A 20760-nucleotide genomic window follows, 5' to 3' on the forward strand; every position below is an offset into this window, starting at 1 on the left:
GGGGCGGTGGGAGCCTACCTCCGGGGGCGGACGGAGACGCGGATCAGAGGCGGAGGAAGGACGCCGACAAGGACGAGGAGGCGGGCATAGGAGAGGAGGAGAGGCTCTCGGTAGGGGCGGCGCGGTGAGGAACTTGGCGGAGGCGAAGGCCGTGGAGGCCATGGCGATCGGGAGGCGAGAAGGATCGCGTGGAGAGACGTTTGCTCGAGAAGAAATCGCCGGCTCTCGGGATGTCTCACGAAGCCTCAGGACGCCAGAGCTGAGCTCCAGTTCATCTGACCGTTCAATCACGATCCGACGGCCCGGAAAGCTCCTTCGCAGCAGCCAATCAGAGGGCTCCCAGCCGTATAAGTTTAGTTTGGCACAACTTTAGATGTAAGACTTCTTTTAAAACTAGTTAAATCTAGCCTTAAAATTTTTAAATCTAGAGCTATAAGTGAATTAAGGTTATTTAGTTAAATTATCTGATTTCTATTTTAAACTAAAACTAAAAATTTAAATTATTTTATTTTATCATATAAATTTTAGATCCATCATGAATCTTGAGTTAAAGTTGTATCAAACATTCCCATAGGAGATACCAGATAGATTGGCTTGCTACGTTTGGCACGTTCATATTACAATGTAAATAGAGGTACAAAGAAAAAAATACATATAAAACGTATACATATTCGTTGCCCTTTTTTAGTCAATGACTGAAGTCTGCAGAGAGACATTGGATTTCTCTGAGCCCAGGACGTGTACGAGAGAATAAATGAGTGAGATATTATATTATTATTATTTTTAAATGGAATAAATATAATTTTTATTTTTGTTAAATATCTGCGAACAGTAGTTAGAGTGCTTCAGTGACGCTATAGTGTACCGTACAGTGGTGGGTCTTTGCTGCAGTAACTACAGTAAGCGGATGCTGAGAGCTCGTGGAGTCTTTGGCCGAATAGGCAGCGCACTCTCCTTATAGAATCACACCACAAATTATTGGCCATCAGGACACAATTAGCTTGCAGAATATCTCGACGTACCGTCCTATTCAAACGCACTACACTGACCTATTTCCATCCCGTAACATCAAAGCAGTGAAAGGAATGGCATAATTGCATAACCTAACAACTCAGATGTCGAGCGGAGACGACGTCTCATACAAATATGATATGATGGTAATGTATGACTACTGTAGTTATAATTTTTTCTTATTGATTTTGTGGTAATACATAATTATTTTGATTAGAAATTTATATATCAACTGGTTCAATAATTTGATCGATGATCGCATTAGTATTTTCAGCACAAAAGAAACACAACTGGCTTATAAAACTATAGATCGTTTTTAGTCTCTTCATCATAGCTAAATAAGTAAATATGTAAAGACTATCAAAATATATTGTAGCCAGCGGAACACATGTACAAGCGATCTGCGAGCGGTAGCAACACGAAGAAATAGAGAAAGTCGAACATACGGTATAGAACGAGTGTAAATTGTTTATGATGGACAAAAGTCTTGTTTAATTGGATTAATTTTCTTATTGGTTTAGAAGTGCAACACATGAAGATATACTTAATTAAGTACTTGATTAAGTATTTAATTAGTATGAAAATTAATATGCTCTCTTAATGGTTAGGGCCAGGGGCCAGGCCCGTACGCCCCCAATGATATCAGCTTTGTATAGTCCCGTATTCAATTCTGGAAGGACTCAATTACGAGAGTCCTGAAATAAACAACATGTAATCGGACATGTTACCCTTTGTGATCAAGTCACCGTTACAATTACCCAAACGAAATACTATCTCACTACAGACCTGAGCTCACAAGGGTCGCATAGCAAATTGCCCGTGCAAAAGTGATTGTCGCCAAGAACCAACATGCTGCCTTGTATAGAAAGAAACTAAGGCCACCCTAATCTATGCATGACCAATTGACTGCTCTGTGACCACAAGATTTTTTTTTTTATTTTTATTTTTTTTTGCGAAACGTGTGACCACAAGATTAGGTCGCAGGATTATACAAAGAGCAGCATCGAGCACAAACATACAAGTTTCACCACTCTCTACCGAATAGCAGCATGTTGTTCTGTGCCTTGATTATTCTTGTAGAACCAAACAGCCACCGAGCACGTAGGAAGCGCGGTCAACAAGCACGTAGGAAAAATCCCTTGCTCAGAGGACGACACTGCCATGCACCCATCTTCCTGCGTGCTTGCATGTTGCAATCACAACAAAACACAAAGACAACACAAGCAACACAACCAACTACGAACATTCAATCCACAAACATGTCTCATGTCTGGTATAGGATTTCTTTTAAAAAAGGAAAGAAAAGGTAACATGATCGAAGTAGTGTCCGAGTGCATCAACTCAGGCATCGACCTCAACTTGTTCCAAGCAAGATGATAAAAGGTTTTTTAGACATATTACAATGGAAATTTAAGAATTTTGTAATGCATTGTGCGCGCCAACTTGGACGGATCACGCCTCTTTGCACCCATTGGTTTAATGAAGCAGTACCAAATCTGCAGATGAAGCTGTTCAAGTTCTGCAAATCTGCAGAGGAGCGACGGCTCCAGCCACCTCCTCCCAGGCCGCGACCTGGACGAGGTCCGGGACGCCCTTCTGCGTCAGGAGGCGCTTCCGGCAGTCCTCGGCGGCGGCGAGGCCCGACGAGTACGCGCCGTGCACGGACCCCGAATGGTCGGCGCTGGCCGCCTCACCGGCGAAGTACAGGTTCTCCACGGGGGCAGAGAACCTCACGCACACGTCGGCCGGCTTCCCGACCAGGTCGCACGAGTAGGACCCGAGAGAGTTCGGGTCAGAACCCCAGCGCGATACCAAGTACTGCGTCTGCAACAGCAAAACATCAGCAAATGCCAATGCACCAGTCACATGAACAGGCATTCAGAAATTGCAAATGCTGATAGCATTCGAGCCACATAAACAAGTGGTAGGCAACGATAACTTACAGGTTCAGTAGCATCTGGAAGCATCTTCTTCAGGTGAGACATGACCAAATCGACGGCTTCCTTGTCTGTCAGTTTCTCCACTGCCTGCGCGAATCTCCCAGCGGCCATGTACACCAGCACCGGATTGTCGGTGGCCTTGTGGAGGTTCAGGAAGTATCCACATGCTTTAGGCGTCGGACCAACCATCCCCAGCACCTCAACGTTGGGCCAGAAGACTCTGTCAAAGTGCATGGCGATCTTGTTCTCAATACCAACACCGAGGTCCGCGATCGCGGAACTCTTCCAAGGGGGCAGTTCAGGCTCAAACTTGATTATGTTTGCCTTGAGCACACCGAGTGGCACAGTGATTATGCAAGCATCGGCGAAGTAGTCTGTGCTATCTTCAGTAGTGACCTTGACTCCATTGTATTGCCGGGTGATTTTGGAGACCCTGGAGATCATTTTTAAGTAAAGTAAGCAAATTTATGTACCACTAGATACAGTAAAGAGAGAATGCAAGTCAATTCTTTTCGGACAAACAAAATGAAGCTTCAAATGCTTATGCAATGCAATAATATTAGAACAATGCACCATCATGATTTCTCCAGAACACACACAACGCTATATATTAATTAGTGTTAAGTTCTCATGAAATTTCTGCGGATTTAAATTTCTTTGGAATCATGTGGGGCATTGTTGCGATCGCTACTCGTCCCTCTCAAGAAGTAACCGTGGGAGATGGGAGGGCGTGGCTTGGGTTCTCGGCGGCGAGCGCGCGACGCCGTCCTGAAGGCCGGCGTCGAACACAGAGCGACAATGTGTTTAGGAGCGGAAGAGATTAATTCAATCTCCAGCTGCCCTCATTCATTATTCCATCGTTTAGGCTATATAGCCGAGCGTTCCACATTTTACTAACTGACTAACAAACTCAAAATGAATAACAAACGTGAATCTGAGATCCTAAACTCAAGGTACTGTTGGAGCCCGTGGCCGTGATCACCATGCAGCCGCATGTCCTCTGCGTACGCAGCCGCATGTCCTCCGCGTACGTCGTTTGGCCCGTTCAGCCACGGCTCCGCTTGCGGCGCTGGTAGACGCGGCCCACCATAACATCACTCCCGCCGTCGACAAACAGCTCGTCCGCGAGCTGGAAGTCCGGGTAGGCCGCGCGGAACTCCTCAACCGGCTCCCAGGTGGCGTCAGCTTCCGGCAGCCCTGCCCACTGGATGAGCACGTGCCACACCCCGCGGCGCAGCTGAGCACGCATGGCACGTTCGGGAACCTCCAGAAGCTGACCGTTGCGCAGGGGAGGCAGCGCCGGGGTGGTTGTCGGAGGCACACCATGGAAGGGCTTCAAGACGCCGACGTGGAAGACGTCGTGGATGCGGGCGCCGTCCGGTAGTTGCAGGCGGTAGGCGACGTCGCCGATGCGCTCCCGCACCTGGAACGGCCCGGCGTAGCGTGGGCTAAGCTTGCCGCGCCGGCCAGGCACAAGGGATTGGGCCGGACGATGAAGAAGGCGGAGTAGAACCCAATCCCCGACGTCGAACGTCAAGGCACGGTGGTGCGCGTCGTAGTAGCGCTTGGCGTAGTTCTGAGCCTGGAGAAGACGGTCGCGGACGTCGGCGAGGAAGGCGTCGCGGTCCTGTAGGAGGCCGTCCACCGTTGCAGTGCGCGCTGTGGCCGGTGCGTAGGGAAGTATCGCCGGTGGCGGCCGCCCGTAGACCACCTGAAATGGAGTCGTGCGCAGCGCCGAGTGGAACGCCGTGTTGTAGCAATATTCGGCCCAGGGGAGCCAGTCGAGCCACGCACGAGGCCGGTCGCCGGTGATGCACCTTAAGTACATTGCGATAGTCTTGTTCACCGCCTCGGACTGCCCGTCCGTCTGCGGATGGAAGGCGGTGCTCATGCGGAGCTGCACCCCGGCCATCTTGAAGAGGTCCCTCCAGACATGTCCTGTGAAGACGGGGTCGCGGTCGCTCACGATCGAGACCGGAAACCCGTGAAGGCGAACCACGTCGTTGAAGAACGCGCGCGCGACTGATGACGCCGTATAAGGGTGGCCCAAGGGAAGGAAGTGCGCGTACTTGGAAAAGCGGTCCACCACGGTGAGGATCACGCTCTTGCCGTTCACCTTGGGAAGGCCTTCGACAAAGTCGATCGAAATGTCAGACCAGACCTGTGTGGGGACGTCGAGAGGCTGCAGGAGCCCGGCCGGGTGCAGGGCCTCCGTTTTGTTCTTCTGGCACGTCGGGCAGGAGCGGACGAAGTCCCGGACCACGACGCGGTCGTGCTCCACGGCGAAGTCTCGGCGTAGTCGTTGGAGCGTCCTCTGGACGCCTTCGTGCCCCGCCGTGTGCGCGAGCTGAAGCACCACCTGGAGCAGGTTGGACGTCGAGGGCACATAGACGCACGCGCCCTTGAGGATTAGGCCGTCCCGGACGTGCCATGGCTCGCCGCGCGTAGTGGCGATGGAGTCGCGCAGCTGGCGCAGTTGCGCATCGGCCTGCAGCTCCGCGCGGAGGTCGTCGAAGAGGCTGAACGTCGGTGCGGACAGCACGGCCAGGTGCTCGACATCGTATTGGCGTCGAGACAAAGCATCTGCTACCGTGTTCAATCGCCCCGGCCTGTACTCCACAGTGAAATCAAAACCAAAAAGCTTACTGATCCATTGGTGCTGAGGCACCGTCGATAGGCGCTGGTCGAGCATATATTTCAGCGCGTAGTGATCCGTGCGCACGACGAACTGGCGACCCCAGAGGTAGGGCCGCCAATGGCGAACCGCCTGCACGAGCCCAATGAGCTCACGCTCGTACGCCGCCACCTTCAAGTGCCGCGCGGCGAAGGGCTTGCTGAAGAACGCCAGCGGTCCAGCGCCTTGGTGGAGCACGGCGCCGAAGCCTGTCCCGGAGGCGTCGCAATCCACCATGAAGGCCTTGGTGAAGTCGGGGAGGTGCAACACTGGCGCCGTGGACAAAGCCTCCTTGAGCGCGGCGAACGCCGTGGTCGCCTCGTCGGTCCAGCGGAACCCCTCCTTGCGAAGAAGTTTGGTGAGGGGCGCGGCCACCGTGCCAAAGTCCTTAATGAAGCGCCGGTAGTACCCGGCGAGGCCGAGGAATCCGCGCAGGCCGCGCGCCGACGCTGGTTGTGGCCAGGAAGCCACGGCCTCCACCTTGTCACCGTCCATGGCCACCCCGGACGCCGAGATGACATGGCCGAGGTAGGCCACGGAGGACGTGGCGAAGGCGCACTTGGAGCGTTTGATCCGGAGTTGGTGCTCGCGTAGGACGGTGAAGACGGCGCGCAGGTGTTGCAGGTGCTCGGTCCATGTCTTGCTATAAATCAATATGTCGTCAAAAAACACCAGGACGCACTTACGAAGGAAGGGTTGTAGAACCGCGTTCATCAGGCTTTGGAACGTCGCCGGCGCGTTGGTGAGGCCGAACGGCATCACGAGGAACTCAAAGTGCCCGTGATGCGTCCGGAATGCAGTCTTCTCGATGTCATCCGGGTGGACGCGCACCTGATGGTAGCCGGCGCGCAGATCAAGCTTGGTGAAGAACCGTGCGCCGTGCAGCTCGTCGATGAGTTCCTCCACCACAGGGATGGGGAACTTGTCCTTCACTGTGTGGTCGTTGAGAGCGCGGTAGTCCACGCAAAAGCGCCACGTTGCGTCGGCTTTCTTGACGAGAAGTACGGGCGCGGAGAAGGGCGACGTGCTGGGACGTATGAGGCCCTGCTCCAGCATGGTCGTGCACTGCGCCTCCAGCTCGTCCTTCTGGAGCTGGGGATAGCGGTACGGACGGACCGCCACGGGCGCTGTGTGTGGCAGCAAGTGGATCCGATGGTCACAGGCGCGCGGTGGTGGCAGGCCCGACGGTGGCTCGAAGATGTCGGCGAAGGACTCCAGGAGCCGGTCGAGGAGGGCGGGCTCGGTGCCGTTCGCGACGTGGAGGCGCCCAGTGGTAGGAATGTCGGTCCGCGTGGACCCGATCCCCTTCCACAAGACGCGCTTGTCGTGGTGCCAAAAGGCCATGCAGAGGTCGTCAAAGTCCCATAGAATGGGGCCCAACGTGCGCAGGTACTTGACGCCCAACACCATGTCATAGCAGTCGAGCGGTATGGCGTAGCAGTCGACGTTGAAGTACTCGTCGCCGATGCGGATGGCGACGTCGTGGGCGAGGCCGCGACAAGCGACGCGGTCCCCGTTAGCGACCACCACATGGGCGCCTTGGCTGTCGTTGAAGTGGAGGCCTATGCGGCGCGCCGCCCCCGAGCTGATGAAGTTATGTGTCGACCCGGAGTCAAGGAGGGTCAGGAGCTCGTAGTTGCCAATGGACACCCGGACCTGCATCGTGTCTTCAGTCCGGATGCCGGTGATCGCCGAGAGGGAAATGAGCGGCGGAAGCTCGTCGCGCGGCTCCCCGGGGGCGTGGTCTTCATTTGGCAGGGGGGGCTCGGTGTCATCGAAGTCGGTGACCTCCAGGTAGAACAGGCGCTGACACTTGTGCCCGCGCACGTACTGCTCATCGCAGTTGTAACACAGGCCCTGCCGCCGACGTTCCGCCATCTCCGTGGGCGAGAGGCGACGGAACGGACGTGGAGGTGCGGGCAGCGACGCCGGTGCCGCGGTCACAGGCGCGGCCGGGGCCGGAGGTGCCGGTGCCGGTGCCGACAGCGCGGGCAGCAGAGGACGCGCCGGAGGGCGCGGTGGGCGAGCAGCAGCGGGCGCCGCCTGTGTTCCGGCGCGCCGTTCGTAGGCACGGGCCAAGCCCATGGCGCGCTGAAGATCCGTAGGGCCTTGTAGCTCGACGTCGGTGCGGATCGGGTCCGGAAGACCACCGGTGAAGAGCTGGACCTGCTGGAGCGGAGAGAGTGGCCCGGCGTGCGCCATCCGGGCCTGGAACGCCTCCTGGTACCCAGCCACCGAGCCCGGAAACGGCAGCCGCGCCAAGTCGGCGAGGTGGTTGGTGGCGAGCGGCGGTCCGAAGCGTTGGTGGCAGGACGCTTTGAAGAGGGCCCATGGGATGTTGCTGACGTCGCCGGCGTCGCGCTCCAACATGCAGTACCAGTGCTGGGCCACGCCGTTCATGTGGAACGACGCGAGCCACACCTTGTCGACCTCCGGCGTGCGCTGGGCGCGGAAGAAGTGCTCACACTTGTTCAGCCACGCCAGAGGGTCGTCCGCCCCGTCGAACGTCGGGAAGGACAGCTTCTGGAAGCGGGGTACGCCGCGGGCGTCCGGGTGGCCCTCGTAGTGCCCCGGCGCGCCGCGGTCGTCGGAGTAGCTGTCGTAGTGGTTCGGCGGCGGCGGGGCACTGAACGTCGGCAGCGGCGATGGCGAATGCGGAAAATGGATCTGGGTAATGGGCAGCGGAGCGGACGGTACCTGGGGCGCAGGCAGCGCCGTGGTGTGGATCACGACTGACCCGGTGGTGGCCGCTGCCGCCGCCGTCGCCGCCGGGAGGCCACCGTAGCCCGGGATGCCGTAGGGAAATGACACCAGGGATGGACTGCTCGCGGACAGTCCAGTGACGGACGACGAGGCGCGCCCCTCCAGAGCGGAGAGGCGCGTGACGAACTGCCCCATCTGGCGCTGCAGTCCAAGGATGGCGGCGGTGAGCGGATCGGAGGCGGAGGGTTCCGCCGTGGCAGGCGACGCCGTGGTGGTGGGTGCGGTGGTGGTGGTGCTGGGAAGGCCAGAGGTGGGCACACCGGTCATCGGACTTGTCATCGGACCTGACATTGCTGATACCAGATTGTTGCGATCGCTACTCGTCCCTCTCAAGAAGTAACCGTGGGAGATGGGAGGGCGTGGCTTGGGTTCTCGGCGGCGAGCGCGCGACGCCGTCCTGAAGGCCGGCGTCGAACACAGAGCGACAATGTGTTTAGGAGCGGAAGAGATTAATTCAATCTCCAGCTGCCCTCATTCATTATTCCATCGTTTAGGCTATATAGCCGAGCGTTCCACATTTTACTAACTGACTAACAAACTCAAAATGAATAACAAACGTGAATCTGAGATCCTAAACTCAAGGTACTGTTGGAGCCCGTGGCCGTGATCACCATGCAGCCGCATGTCCTCTGCGTACGCAGCCGCATGTCCTCCGCGTACGTCGTTTGGCCCGTTCAGCCACGGCTCCGCTTGCGGCGCTGGTAGACGCGGCCCACCATAACAGGCATGTTTGCCAAGAGTACAACCCAACACTTTATGCTACGTGAAAGTACACACCTTTCATTAAGCCGGATGTCAAGGCCTTGAGCAAGAGCTTCAATTACAGGATAGTATCCATTTACCATCAGTCCATGTCCGCCAGTAAGAACACGCTCCTGCATATCAAAAAATGAATGGAAGGTTAGTCAGCTGAAATAACTAGAATTAAGCTGGCAAATTGATGTCCTCGAAAGCAAATATGGGTTCCTACATAAGGTTTTTTTTAAGCAAGCATTGCACTAACCTGATCCCAGTTTTTCAGAGATATTTCATCCGCATCTGCAGCAAACCATGCCTCAAGCCGGCAGACACACCACTGTAAGACTTGATCATCTAGCCCTTCTAGCCTATAAAAGTGAAGACCATATCAGTCAAGTACTATTGCCAGCCCACAAGAGCGAACCTCGTGATTTATATCCAAGTAAATTAAAAAATGACAGTTTACAAGAATACTTACTTCAGATTGGGGTGCCTCTCAAACACTATAGAAATTGCCTGTATAAGGGGCATGTCATTTTCCTGCTCATCACGTACTTTCAGAGTCTGTAAATGCAACACATATGGTGGAGTAAGCTAGAAATTCTCTCAAAGAAGCACCAAAGTACATCATACGAATGAGTTCACTATGTACCTCTTCAAGAATTCTCTGAAACGTTTCTCCAACCTTCTCAACTATCTCTTTTGGGACTTGATTGCCATCCTTATCGAAAAGGGCATAACTGGGAGGGCATGACCAAAATGAAATGCAAGAGTAAGAAATATGTGGCAAACTAAGGACTCTTTTTTATATAAAAAAACTAAGGAAAATTAAGTAAAAGAGCTAATAGACTACCTTTCTAAATCATGATCATACAGAACAGAGTTGTCATCGCTAGTGCGATATAACCTCAGCCCAAGATAGCCGATCAATGGCGCCAGTGAATTCTCATTACACACACCGTGCAGCCTGAATATGATAAACACCAACACAAAGTAAGTAAAAGCTCACATTAGCAAAATCTTCAGAGGTTTACCCCCATTAAGGAAATTTGAATTAGGCCAACTAACCATGAGGCTCCCATATCAATTGGGCATCCGAAGGAGTAGTCGGTATGAACACGACCACCAATACGATCTCTGGACTCCAAAACAGTCACCTGGTCGTGCAAGAATTTGGAGTCAGTTGACGTTAACACACCACAGGTCATCAAATCGATGTAACACAACAAATGCACGTCACTGTAGATGAAAATCCATCACTCATCAGTTACCTTAAATGAAGAATTGGAGAGAGCACGAGCAGCTGCAACCCCCGAGATACCCCCACCGATTACTATGACGGATGGAGGCGACGAGCACCGCCTCTCAATGGTCGGGAGCAAAAGGCCTGAATAATCATTTTTAATTAGCGCTCGATTAAGGCCAAGGGAATCCGGTGAGAACAAAATCTCTACGAGCTTCTGTAACCCCCTGAATACCAATAGCTTACAAATTTTTACTCAATCAGTCCCAAATATAACGCAAGATCTGAATGATAAGACATCCTGCTCTAAATCTCCTATCAACATAAAAAAATCCCCTTTTTCTCCGATACAACAACAGACAAAATAAAATTCATGAAAACAGGAAAATTGAGAAATGTTTTAATACCTCCAGTTTTGAGGCCATTGGGATCCATAGCCGCCGCCGAGGAAGAAGAAGAGAAAGAGGAATAAACAACAGAAGATCCCTCCGTTTTCGTACACGCAACCCCGAACACGAACGCAGTTTACAAAAGATTACTACTACTATTACTACTTAAATTGGATTTACTACTGACACTACGTATGGGAATCGAGATGAAGAAGACGAAGACGAGGAGGCCGTCCTGGCGGCGGGCGACGTCGGAGCAGCGGCGGTGCGCAAAACAGCTCATACCCCTGTCTCGCTCCAAACCGGCAAAATCACGCCCCCCCCCCACCTCCCGGCACTATCCTCCTCGCCGCTACGGCACGAGGAAACGATCCGATCGAGCGAAGAGAAGATCACTTTGTGGTCCCTTCTTCGGGGGGACCGACGGTGGCTTTGATCTGGGTGGTGTGCGTGTAGTTCGGGATGGAGGTTGCGGCTACGCTTCCCTGTTTGTGCTTGGTTTGGTTTGAAGGTCACGGAGAGGAGGGGTAGGGGTCTTTATATGGACCGGAGGAGAGGAGGAAGTCTGCATCGACACGGCGCGGCTGGCGCGTCGCTTCAGCGTAGCCGCGTGGGTGTTTCGGCTCGCCAAGTTGCCGGCCATTTCTTTTAGGACTTCTATTTTGTCGTAACGAATTTGTTTTTTTCTAAGTACGGATGTATACACGTATTCACACACGTATATACATCTTAACATATATCTAAATAAAATTATAGTTATAATCTTATATAGCGCAGATACACGCTTTAATCACTGAACACATTCACGTGTGTATGAATTATATCTCTTAAAATTTAATTAAAAAAAATATGAGCACTCGTGACGAGTCTAGTGCTCAAACCCGAGTGAGTAGATTTCACCTCTAAAATCCTAACCAACCGAGCTACTCCGCTCGCTAGATAGATTTGCATTTGCTTAGTTGAGAAATTGCCCGAGTGTTTACGAGTCTAGTGGTTAATTTGTCTCGTGACGGTGCTGCAGGACGGAATAGGAATTGCAAGTTGTGGCAGCACATGTTATTGCGGAATGGATGCCTTTCATTTGGCTCACTCGATCATGGAATTATTCCCGGATATGCAGATTTGGGTATTCTACATGTTTACTTTAGCTTCGTTCTGCAAGACCTATCTCACCGGAGATTCTTCGGCTACTTGCACAATTGCTTTTCTTCTAGACAGAGGATTTTTTTAATAATGAAAATATAACTTTCCGTCTATGTATCAATAAAGGATACACATAACTATTTTTTTTTATTAAAATAGATACTCAAATTCGTATTTAAGAGGAGTTGAACTTTTTTTGACCGAGATGTACATCCACAGCCTTGCCTAAACTAGAGTTAGGCGTAGTTCCTTTTAGACTACAGAGACCCTTTCAGTTTTCTCCCTCTTTGAATTGTGGCATGATTTGAGCAATTCCATCTTTTAAGCTCCCTTAATAATTCCCTCTACACCCTTTCCCTCGAACTTGCAGAGAGATGAATTGGTCTATATAGTTCCATCCAGACAAACAATAGAACAGACCAATAAACTGAAGACACAACGCTCCATGCCAATCTTCCATACAACGACAGCATAATTTATCCACAGAATGCAGAACAAGTCAAGAGTCCCAATTCCCAAAACAAAAACATCAACAACTGCCCCGAACAGACTCATGGGCCAACAACAGCAACATACATAAATTTTTTTCTCGAATACACAGGAGAGCCACGCGTCATTGCATTAAAAAAAGTGTGACTTAGTTTATAAAAGAAACTAGACCCGAAAACCTTACATACGCTGCAATACAACCCACAGAGCTCAGCTCACATGCGACACAAAGAAGAAAGAAAGAAACCCCGAATTCCCCATGACAATTGTACCATGAAGGTAAAAAAGCAGCTACAACCTGGCAACCTTCTCTGCTTCAGGATAACACGGTGCTTAAATAAACCTTGATCTTCTCTTACAGCCTGGATATCTGGAAGGGAATCATGACTTCAGTCATCTCCTCCCTCATAACAATCTTCCCAATCTGGAACAGGTCGGAGATACCTAGCTGCGTCGAGAGACGCCTTCGGCAGTCCTCTGCAGCAGCAATGCCCGACGAATAAGCTCCATGCACCGACCCAGAGTGATCGATGCAGGCGGCCTCCCCAGCGAAAAACAGGTTGCCCACTGGAGCACAGAATCTTTCATACAAGTCAGCTGGTTTCCCTACTAGGTCGCAAGAATAGGAACCAAGTGAATTTGGGTCACTGCCCCACCGGGAAACCAAATACTGTACCTGGAGAGTTGCCGCACAAATGTTAGAAGCCACACACTATTGTACAGGTTAGAAAGTTAAATATTTTTCAGTGGCTTCACTGTAGAGAATATGAAAATAGTTACAAGCGCTTTACCGGTTCAGTTGCCTCTGGTAGCATTTTCCTGAGCTGAGACATGACAAAGTTCACTGATTCTTCATCCGATAGCTTCTCAATTTCATATGCAAATCTTCCAGCCACCATGCATACGAGGACTGGATTTCCTGTGGCTTTGTGAAGGTTGAGAAAGTAACCGCAGGCATTTGATGTTGGGGCAACCCTACCTAGTACTTCTACATTGGGCCAAAATATAGTGTTGAACTTGAGAGCTATTTTGTTCTCGATGCCAACACCAAGATCAGATATTGCTGAAAGTTTCCATTCTGGTAGCTCAGGTTCGAATTTGATGATATTTGCCTTAAGCACTCCCAGAGGGACAGTTATTATAGCAGCATCTGCGACAAAACTTGACCCATCTTCCACACACACAATAACCTTATTATAACGCTGGATGATTTTTGTGACCCTGAGCATCAAAAAAGAAAGAGATAATAAGTTAACTATTTGGGGTCATCCATACTAATCAATGTACTCCTGTAAATGTAAAGAATTTGACAACTGTAGTATCACGAGTTCTCCTGCACACCTGTGGTTGAGGTGAATATCAAGATCTCGAGCAAGAGCTTTGATGACAGGATCATAGCCATGAACCATAAGACCATGTCCACCAGTAAGAACATGTTCCTGCAAATTTGCGAAGTTCAGTATACTTGCCATGCAAGTGTGTGCTTGTGTGGTGCATGCCTAGGATGCAGTGCTGATCTTAAAATTATGGTTTTTCAAAGAAATTGATCCTTGAACAGATTCTGGGTAAATAATAAAGCATTTTCTATATGGTTATATCAATATTTTGAAGTTTTTTTTTTGGAAAAGGATCAATATTTGGAAGTTACCCGTTGCATACCTGATCCCAATTTTTCAGAGATATATTGTCCGTGTCTGTAGCAAACCATGCCTCCAGTCTACATATGCACCACTGCAGCACTTCATATTGCAAGCCCTCCAGCCTGCGAATGTAAGTGGACATCATCAAACATCTGAATACATCATAATAACATAATTAGGTGAATTCTAATTCCACTTACTTCAGATGTGGATTCCTGTCAAGCACAATTGACAAGGCTTGAATAAGAGGCATGTCATTTGTATTTTCATCTCTTACTTTAACCGTCTGCAATATTAACAAGAAGTAAGCTTATCATAGTTTCACAAAAGCATCGAACAGATAATATATAAGTTGCAAAGGATTGCAGTACCTCCTTGAGAATTTTCTCAAATGTTTCCCCAACTTTGGTAACTATCTCCTGGGGAACTTGTCGACCATTCTTATCAAATAGAGCATAACTAAATAAACAAAAAGAAAATTGTAAGAGCAACAAAGCCAATCAAGTTAAGAGAGACACACGCATTGCCCATCATGGATTATCTATTATTACCTCTCTAAATCATGGTCATACAGCACAGAGTTATCACCACTCGTGCGATATAATCTAAGCCCAAGCATCCTAATCAATGGCGCCAAAGAATTCTCATTGCATACACCATGCAACCTGAATCACAAGATAAAAGCATAAGATCACACTGCACCAAATTCAAAATAAGGTGGATAAAAGCAATTAAATACTAGCTTTGAGATGCAACTGACCAAGATGCTCCCATGTCAATCGGGCAACCAAAAGAATAGTCAGTGTGCACACGTCCACCAAGTCGGTCCCTCGACTCGAAGAGCGTGACCTGTAGTTGTCTAACTGTATGTAAGTAAAAAGAGGCACAGAAACATCTAAAACATGTCCTGCTTTTTCACTGTTAAACTAGAAATTTACCTTAAATGAAGCATTAGACAAAGCACGAGCAGCTGCAATGCCTGAAATCCCTCCCCCAATGACAATTACAGAAGGGGGAGAAGAGTTTTTCCCATCAATGTGCTGAAGAAACAGACCTGGTAGTAAACATAAAAGGTATTCAGTGCATGAGAATCATCAACTATATAAAAATTTAACATCTTAAAACCACTAAGACATTAACACTGTAACGAGTATCACGTATTTCTCAACCACCTACCTGAATAAGCACATAACAAATGCTCCATTCAGGCAACTATCTCTATATTTTTTACTGACCAATTGTTTTTTAATGGTCCAGGTGGAAAAGGTTGGATGTCTAAGCATGCGGTGGCTAGCTGAAGGGGATTGCCTTGTCTTCTGGGATCAGGATAATCTAACATACGTCAGGAATAAGTTATTCTTTCTAGTTGATTTCTGATGAAAAGTGTAATGTTGGAATTGGCTAAAAATGAGTGATCCAAAGAACTATTCGATGCGTATCAATTTGGATGAACAGATGGAGCAGCATATTCTGCAAAATGCAAACAAAACAAGGAAGCAAGTTGACACCGGAGGCTGCTCTTCAATTATTATTTTTACTCAGAGTGCAGAAATCCATTTCTTTTCTTTGACAATTTAGTGGCCTCTAGTTTGGAACTTTGTCCTAAATCCCTTTCACTTGCCAATTTTCATGATCAATTCATCCCTTGCTTGTAATACTTGTAATATTCTAGGGAATGCTTGTAATATTCTTCATTCAAGATTCTTGCTGATTGACATGACTTTTCGTTATGCACCTTACTGATTCAGGTAAGGTCACCAGAATGACTCGGCTGATCAATCAAATTAAAAAGCTCCCTTTTGCACAATTAATTTCGTTATGCACCTTCACTGATTCAGGTAAGGTCACCAGAATGACTCGGCTGATCAATCAAATTAAAAAGCTCCCTTTTGCACAATTAATTTCGTGTTCCCCAGACATTACAGAGGGTCCCCCACCAATATTAAAAGAATCAAAATCATAATTTTTCTCCTAAGTATCATTTGCCCTTTTAGCATTGGAGAAGCCACTAAACTATGTAATTCTTTCTACCACACTTTAGATTCTTATCATATCTATCTATTATCTTAGTAAATGACCAACAAAGGAAGTCCCCATGTTCATTCTCAAGGAGGAGAAATTCCCACATTAATTAGAAAAAAGAAAAAGGATCTACACCATTGATTGTTACAATCATCTAACAATCTTGATTAAATTCGGAATTAAAATTTATGCAAAATTAGTAGTTTGATTCCATACAAACTGGGAAGAAAGATACCTAAATAAAGAGTCTATGTAAAATACAATTAGTCAATAGCTAAAGTTCGGAATAAAAAATAGCAAAAAATTACCAGTTCGATTTTCATACAGATTGGGAAGCGATATATATAAATAAAGAGTCCATGTAATTTCGGAATTAAAAATTGAAAATTAGTAGTTTGGTTTCCATACAAATTGGGAAGAAAAATACCTAAATAAAGAGCCCATGTAAAATGCAATTAATCAATAGCTAGAATTTGGAATAAAAAATTAGTAGTTCGATTTCCATACGGACTGAGAAGCGCGACCTATGACGAAAACAAGTGACACCTACGGAGCCGAGGATCAGGAAGGCAGGATGCAACCGGCAAGAGTTGGGCTTAGGCTAGGCAGCTTGCAGTCGCGGCGACAAGCGGGTGAAGAGCATGGTTCGTGTCTTTGTATGATAATAAAGACATGCCTATATAATTATGTTTAACTGAAATGCTCGGGAAATTCGGAAATCAAACTATTGATTGATAGTATAAATGTGAATTTGCAATCAAAGGGGAGTATTAAAAAAACACAATGTAACAAAGGTAGCTGCGCAAATGTGCGGGCCACCTTGCTAGTACGGAGTCAACAAGGATTAGGACGGCAGTCCATGACAGGGAAGTTTGGGGTAACTCAATCAACTTATTACTGCTAGGATTTGTTACTCCTCCATACCACGGGAAATAATTTAAAATTACGCAGCAGATTTGAATCGTTGTATAAAGTTAAAATCTTCCATTCCTAATGTAGCACCAATCGAGTCAAATCGCACATTAACAAAACTAGAAGCATTTCAGAAAAAAAAAGGAAGCAATTTGATCTAGCACGCACCTCCGGCGGCGAACCCATTAGGCGGTTGGTCCATCCTCTGAAGCAACGAGATGAACCTGACCCGATCCGAGTTGCGCCGGACGGCGTCGACGACGGGGAGGCTCGAATCGGAGACCAATCGGGCCGGCGGCGGCTAACAATTAGAGGCGGTGGCGATTAACGCTTGGTCCCGACCGCCACGTATAGGAAGCGAGAGGTAGAAGACGAAGATGAGGAGGCCGTCCATGAAGCCGCAGGGGACGCTTGTGGTCTGCGCCGCATGAATAAACCCTCTCATACCCAAACCAGCTCGTCGCCGGCGAGGTCCCCCGCCGCCGCCGACGTCCCCAAACCGGCGCTTCCCGCCCGCGGAGCCACGCCGCCCGCCGCGCGCGAGCCGAGCGGTGGAGAGGGAAGAGAGGGACAGAGGCAGGCTGGGAATTGGTTGGCAGTTGGTTGTCACGGCTGTGCCTTGCCCGGTGCGGTGCGAGGGTGGCGTGGAGGAGGCGTGGCTTTATAGGCCTGGGCGGCTGCGCTTGCGCCATCGATCCCCGCAGTCTTAGGCGTGTAACGCACTCTTAGTTTAAATAAATAGTTTCTCGTTACAATCTAGCTGCAATAATTCAGTATTTAGATTATAATAATACAGTAATTCAAATTTCACCCGCTTATGTAAATGGTACAAACCAACCTCTTATCATTCAAAATCTAAAAAGTGTTTTTTATGTTCTTTGGCTGAAATGAACAGATCTTAAAATGTATAATAGGTGTTAGGTGCTTATAGAAAAAACTGATTTATTTTTTAATAGTATTAGCACATGTGCTTAGATGAAAAATAAGATGTTTATTTAAGTATCACTGTTTATAATCCAAAATCTAAAAGTTGTTTTTCACATTCTTTAACCAAAACAAAAACCCTTGGAATGTACAATATGGGAAAAACTGATTTATTTTTTAATAGTACTCACACTGTTGCTTAGGTGAAGGGGAAGATATTTACTTAAGTAATATTGCTTATATTAGTACTAAACAAGATAATTAGCTATAGTTAAACATATGTAATCTTTGTTTGTATTGAAAATTATAATTTTTATATAAATACTTAACATTCTCTTTCTTTAAACATATAGCTATAAACATCTAATATTATTCATACCTAGTACTGCTAGTGCTTACGCCAAAGTAAATTTTCACTTCAGGGATGTCTTCTATGCTGTGCCTGTTGGAGATCTGCACGAATCTCAGAATAAATCCGATAGCTAGGGATCGTAAAATAAAGGGGAAAATGATAAAAAAAAAATCCTCTTCAAAAGTCACTTGGATTTTACCTTTCACTCCAGAAGTTGTTTTGTTGAAAAAAAAACTCCCAAAAATTTGACTATGTTGTAAAACTCCCCCAAAAATTTAAAAAATAAAAAAATCACAAAAAATCTAAAAAAAACTAGAGACAATTCTAAGAACTTGTATGAAATTTGTTTTCAAAAATAATATCCTTTACATCATATTTCATGGAGAGGAAGTTTGAAAAAAAGAAAAATATGCAATTCATTTATTAACTCATGTTATTTTAGCTTTGTCATGTCTACCATTATTTTTCCTGCACAAATAATTGTTTAAGTAAACTAATAAAAGTGGTTTCACTAATTTTGGGGGTGTTATGTATTAGTTATGAATTAATCTATCTGCAATAAATTTACTCAATCCTGCAAGTTACAATAACTATTTCAAGATTTCATGTATTTTTAGAAGATAGAGGATCATATAAGAAGACTAAAAAAATTAGTTTCATAATTTTTTGGATTAGTAAATAATTAACTATGCATTTAACTCGAATTAATAAATGAGTTGCACGTTTTTCCTTTTTTTCAAACTTCCTCTCTATGAAATACAATGCAAAGGATATTATTTTTAAAAAAAAATTCACAAAAGGTCTTAGTATTGTCTCTAGTTTTTTAGATTTTTTTGTGATTTTTTAAAAATTTTCTGAATTTTTGGGGGTGTTTTTGCAACAAAACCAAACCTTTTGAGGGTTTTTTAACAAAACAATTTTTTTGGGGGAGGGGGGGATCAAAATCCAAGTGACTTTTAGGGGGTTGCATCTTTCCCTAAAATAAAAAGGAGTGTTGGGCGCTTTGGCTTGACCAGCACCCGCTCGGCGAAGTCTGTTCTAGGTAGAATTTGTGGTTGTGCAAAATTTATGCGATATATGGATGAAATCTTGTTCGACTTCATCTTTGTTTTCGTATTGGTGGCCAGCTCTCGATGCTTGTAAGTTGGTACCTCTGAATCGTGTTCTGGTTTGGACAACTACAGTGGCATCACACTAGCGTTCTGCACATGTGGAAGCTGACAACTTAAACCGCGCAGTTTCGAGGATCTCCATGCTTATTTTTGGGGTTACAGAACCTTGCGTTTCTTGGAACCTACCTCTTCGTGACAACAACCATTTTGCTGGTTCAGTCTGAAACGGTGGGTGAAGCCTAGGACAAGATGAAAAGTGAAAGAGAAGCCGGACTTTATCACAATTCTCCACCTCAGCGACAATTAAACTATAAAATCAACATGTCAACTTCTTGATGCCAATTGTTCAAACTTCAAATGCTTCATCTTCAAGCGAACGAATTAACATGTAACAACCTCACCGCCTCCAATGCTCCTCATAGAGCTAACTCGGGCAAACACAAACACCAATCAAGTCCAAGCAATGCTCAAACTTGATCTTCGGGACCACCTTGGTTAACATATCAATCGGGTTGTCTTTTGTGCCAATTTTCTCAACATACAAAGCTTTCTTTTTTATATGAAGCCGAATAAAGAAATTGCGCACATCAATATGCTTGATTCTCTCATGAAACTTTTTATCTTTTGCAAGATGAATCGTACTTTGATTATCACAAAAGACAACACAATCAACTTGCTCAATGCCCAAATCACCAAGAAAATCATGCAACCAAATAGCCTCCTTCACTGTCTCAACCAAAGACATGAACTCAATTTCTGTTGTGGATAATGCAATAGTATGTTGAAAGGTTGCCCTCTAGCAAACACACGATCCTCAAAGCTGAAACACATAACCAGTGAGGGAGCGCCTCTCATCAAGATCACTGGCAAAGTTAGAATCAGAATAACCAACAACCTGTCCTGGATTTTCTATCCTTTGATCAAACATCAAATCATATTTGCTTATGCCCCTAAGATACCAAAGGATCCATTGTACTGCCTTCCAATATTCTTTGCCTGGCTTTGACATAAAACGGCCCACAACACTAAATACATGTGCAATATCAGGATGTGTACAAACCATATCATATATTAAACTGCCAACTGCAGGAATAAGAAACTTTAGACATGTATCTTTCCTCCTCTACATCCAAAGGCCTATATGAAGTAGACAACCTGAAATGGACAGCCAATGGAATAGAAACGAGCTTCACCTATGACATTTGAAAACGTTGCAAAACCTTCTTAATATATTGACTCTGTGAAACTCAAAGTCTGCCACAAGACCTATCACGACGAATATCCATATCCAACAACCTCCTAGTTGAACTCATATCCTTCATCTCAAACTCACTCTTTAGCATGACCTTTATTTCATCAATAGCAGAACGACTCTTTCCTGCAATAAGGATGTCATCAACGTAAAGCA

General features: G+C 47.0%; 2 protein-coding genes across 3 annotated transcripts; both read right to left on the minus strand.

Annotated features, from left to right (window-relative positions):
• Positions 1-2248: 2248 nt before the first annotated feature.
• On the minus strand, positions 2249-11279 carry LOC133925217 (polyamine oxidase 4). The gene is made up of 10 exons (XM_062371105.1): positions 10777-11279; positions 10398-10513; positions 10195-10283; positions 9980-10093; positions 9779-9866; positions 9605-9690; positions 9392-9494; positions 9166-9263; positions 2955-3384; positions 2249-2835 (listed from the first exon to the last, which is right to left on the minus strand). Exons 1-10 carry the CDS (start codon positions 10802-10804, stop codon positions 2524-2526), a joined length of 1464 nt encoding a protein of 487 aa, XP_062227089.1. The 5' UTR covers positions 10805-11279; the 3' UTR covers positions 2249-2523.
• A 1134-nt stretch (positions 11280-12413) lies between these two features.
• LOC133925218 (polyamine oxidase 5) lies at positions 12414-17613 on the minus strand. Of its 2 annotated transcripts, none has more exons than XM_062371107.1 (10): positions 17133-17613; positions 14969-15084; positions 14791-14879; positions 14582-14695; positions 14402-14489; positions 14231-14316; positions 14050-14152; positions 13732-13829; positions 13182-13611; positions 12414-13066 (listed from the first exon to the last, which is right to left on the minus strand). In XM_062371107.1, exons 1-10 carry the CDS (start codon positions 17164-17166, stop codon positions 12746-12748), a joined length of 1479 nt encoding a protein of 492 aa, XP_062227091.1. In that variant the 5' UTR covers positions 17167-17613; the 3' UTR covers positions 12414-12745. The 2 variants fall into 2 exon arrangements, with proteins under 2 accessions (XP_062227091.1, XP_062227092.1); XM_062371108.1 differs by having other exon boundaries at positions 14791-14889.
• Positions 17614-20760: the final 3147 nt, after the last annotated feature.

Source organism: Phragmites australis, chromosome 7, assembly GCF_958298935.1.
Source record: "Phragmites australis chromosome 7, lpPhrAust1.1, whole genome shotgun sequence".
Taxonomy (NCBI): Eukaryota; Viridiplantae; Streptophyta; class Magnoliopsida; order Poales; family Poaceae; genus Phragmites; species Phragmites australis.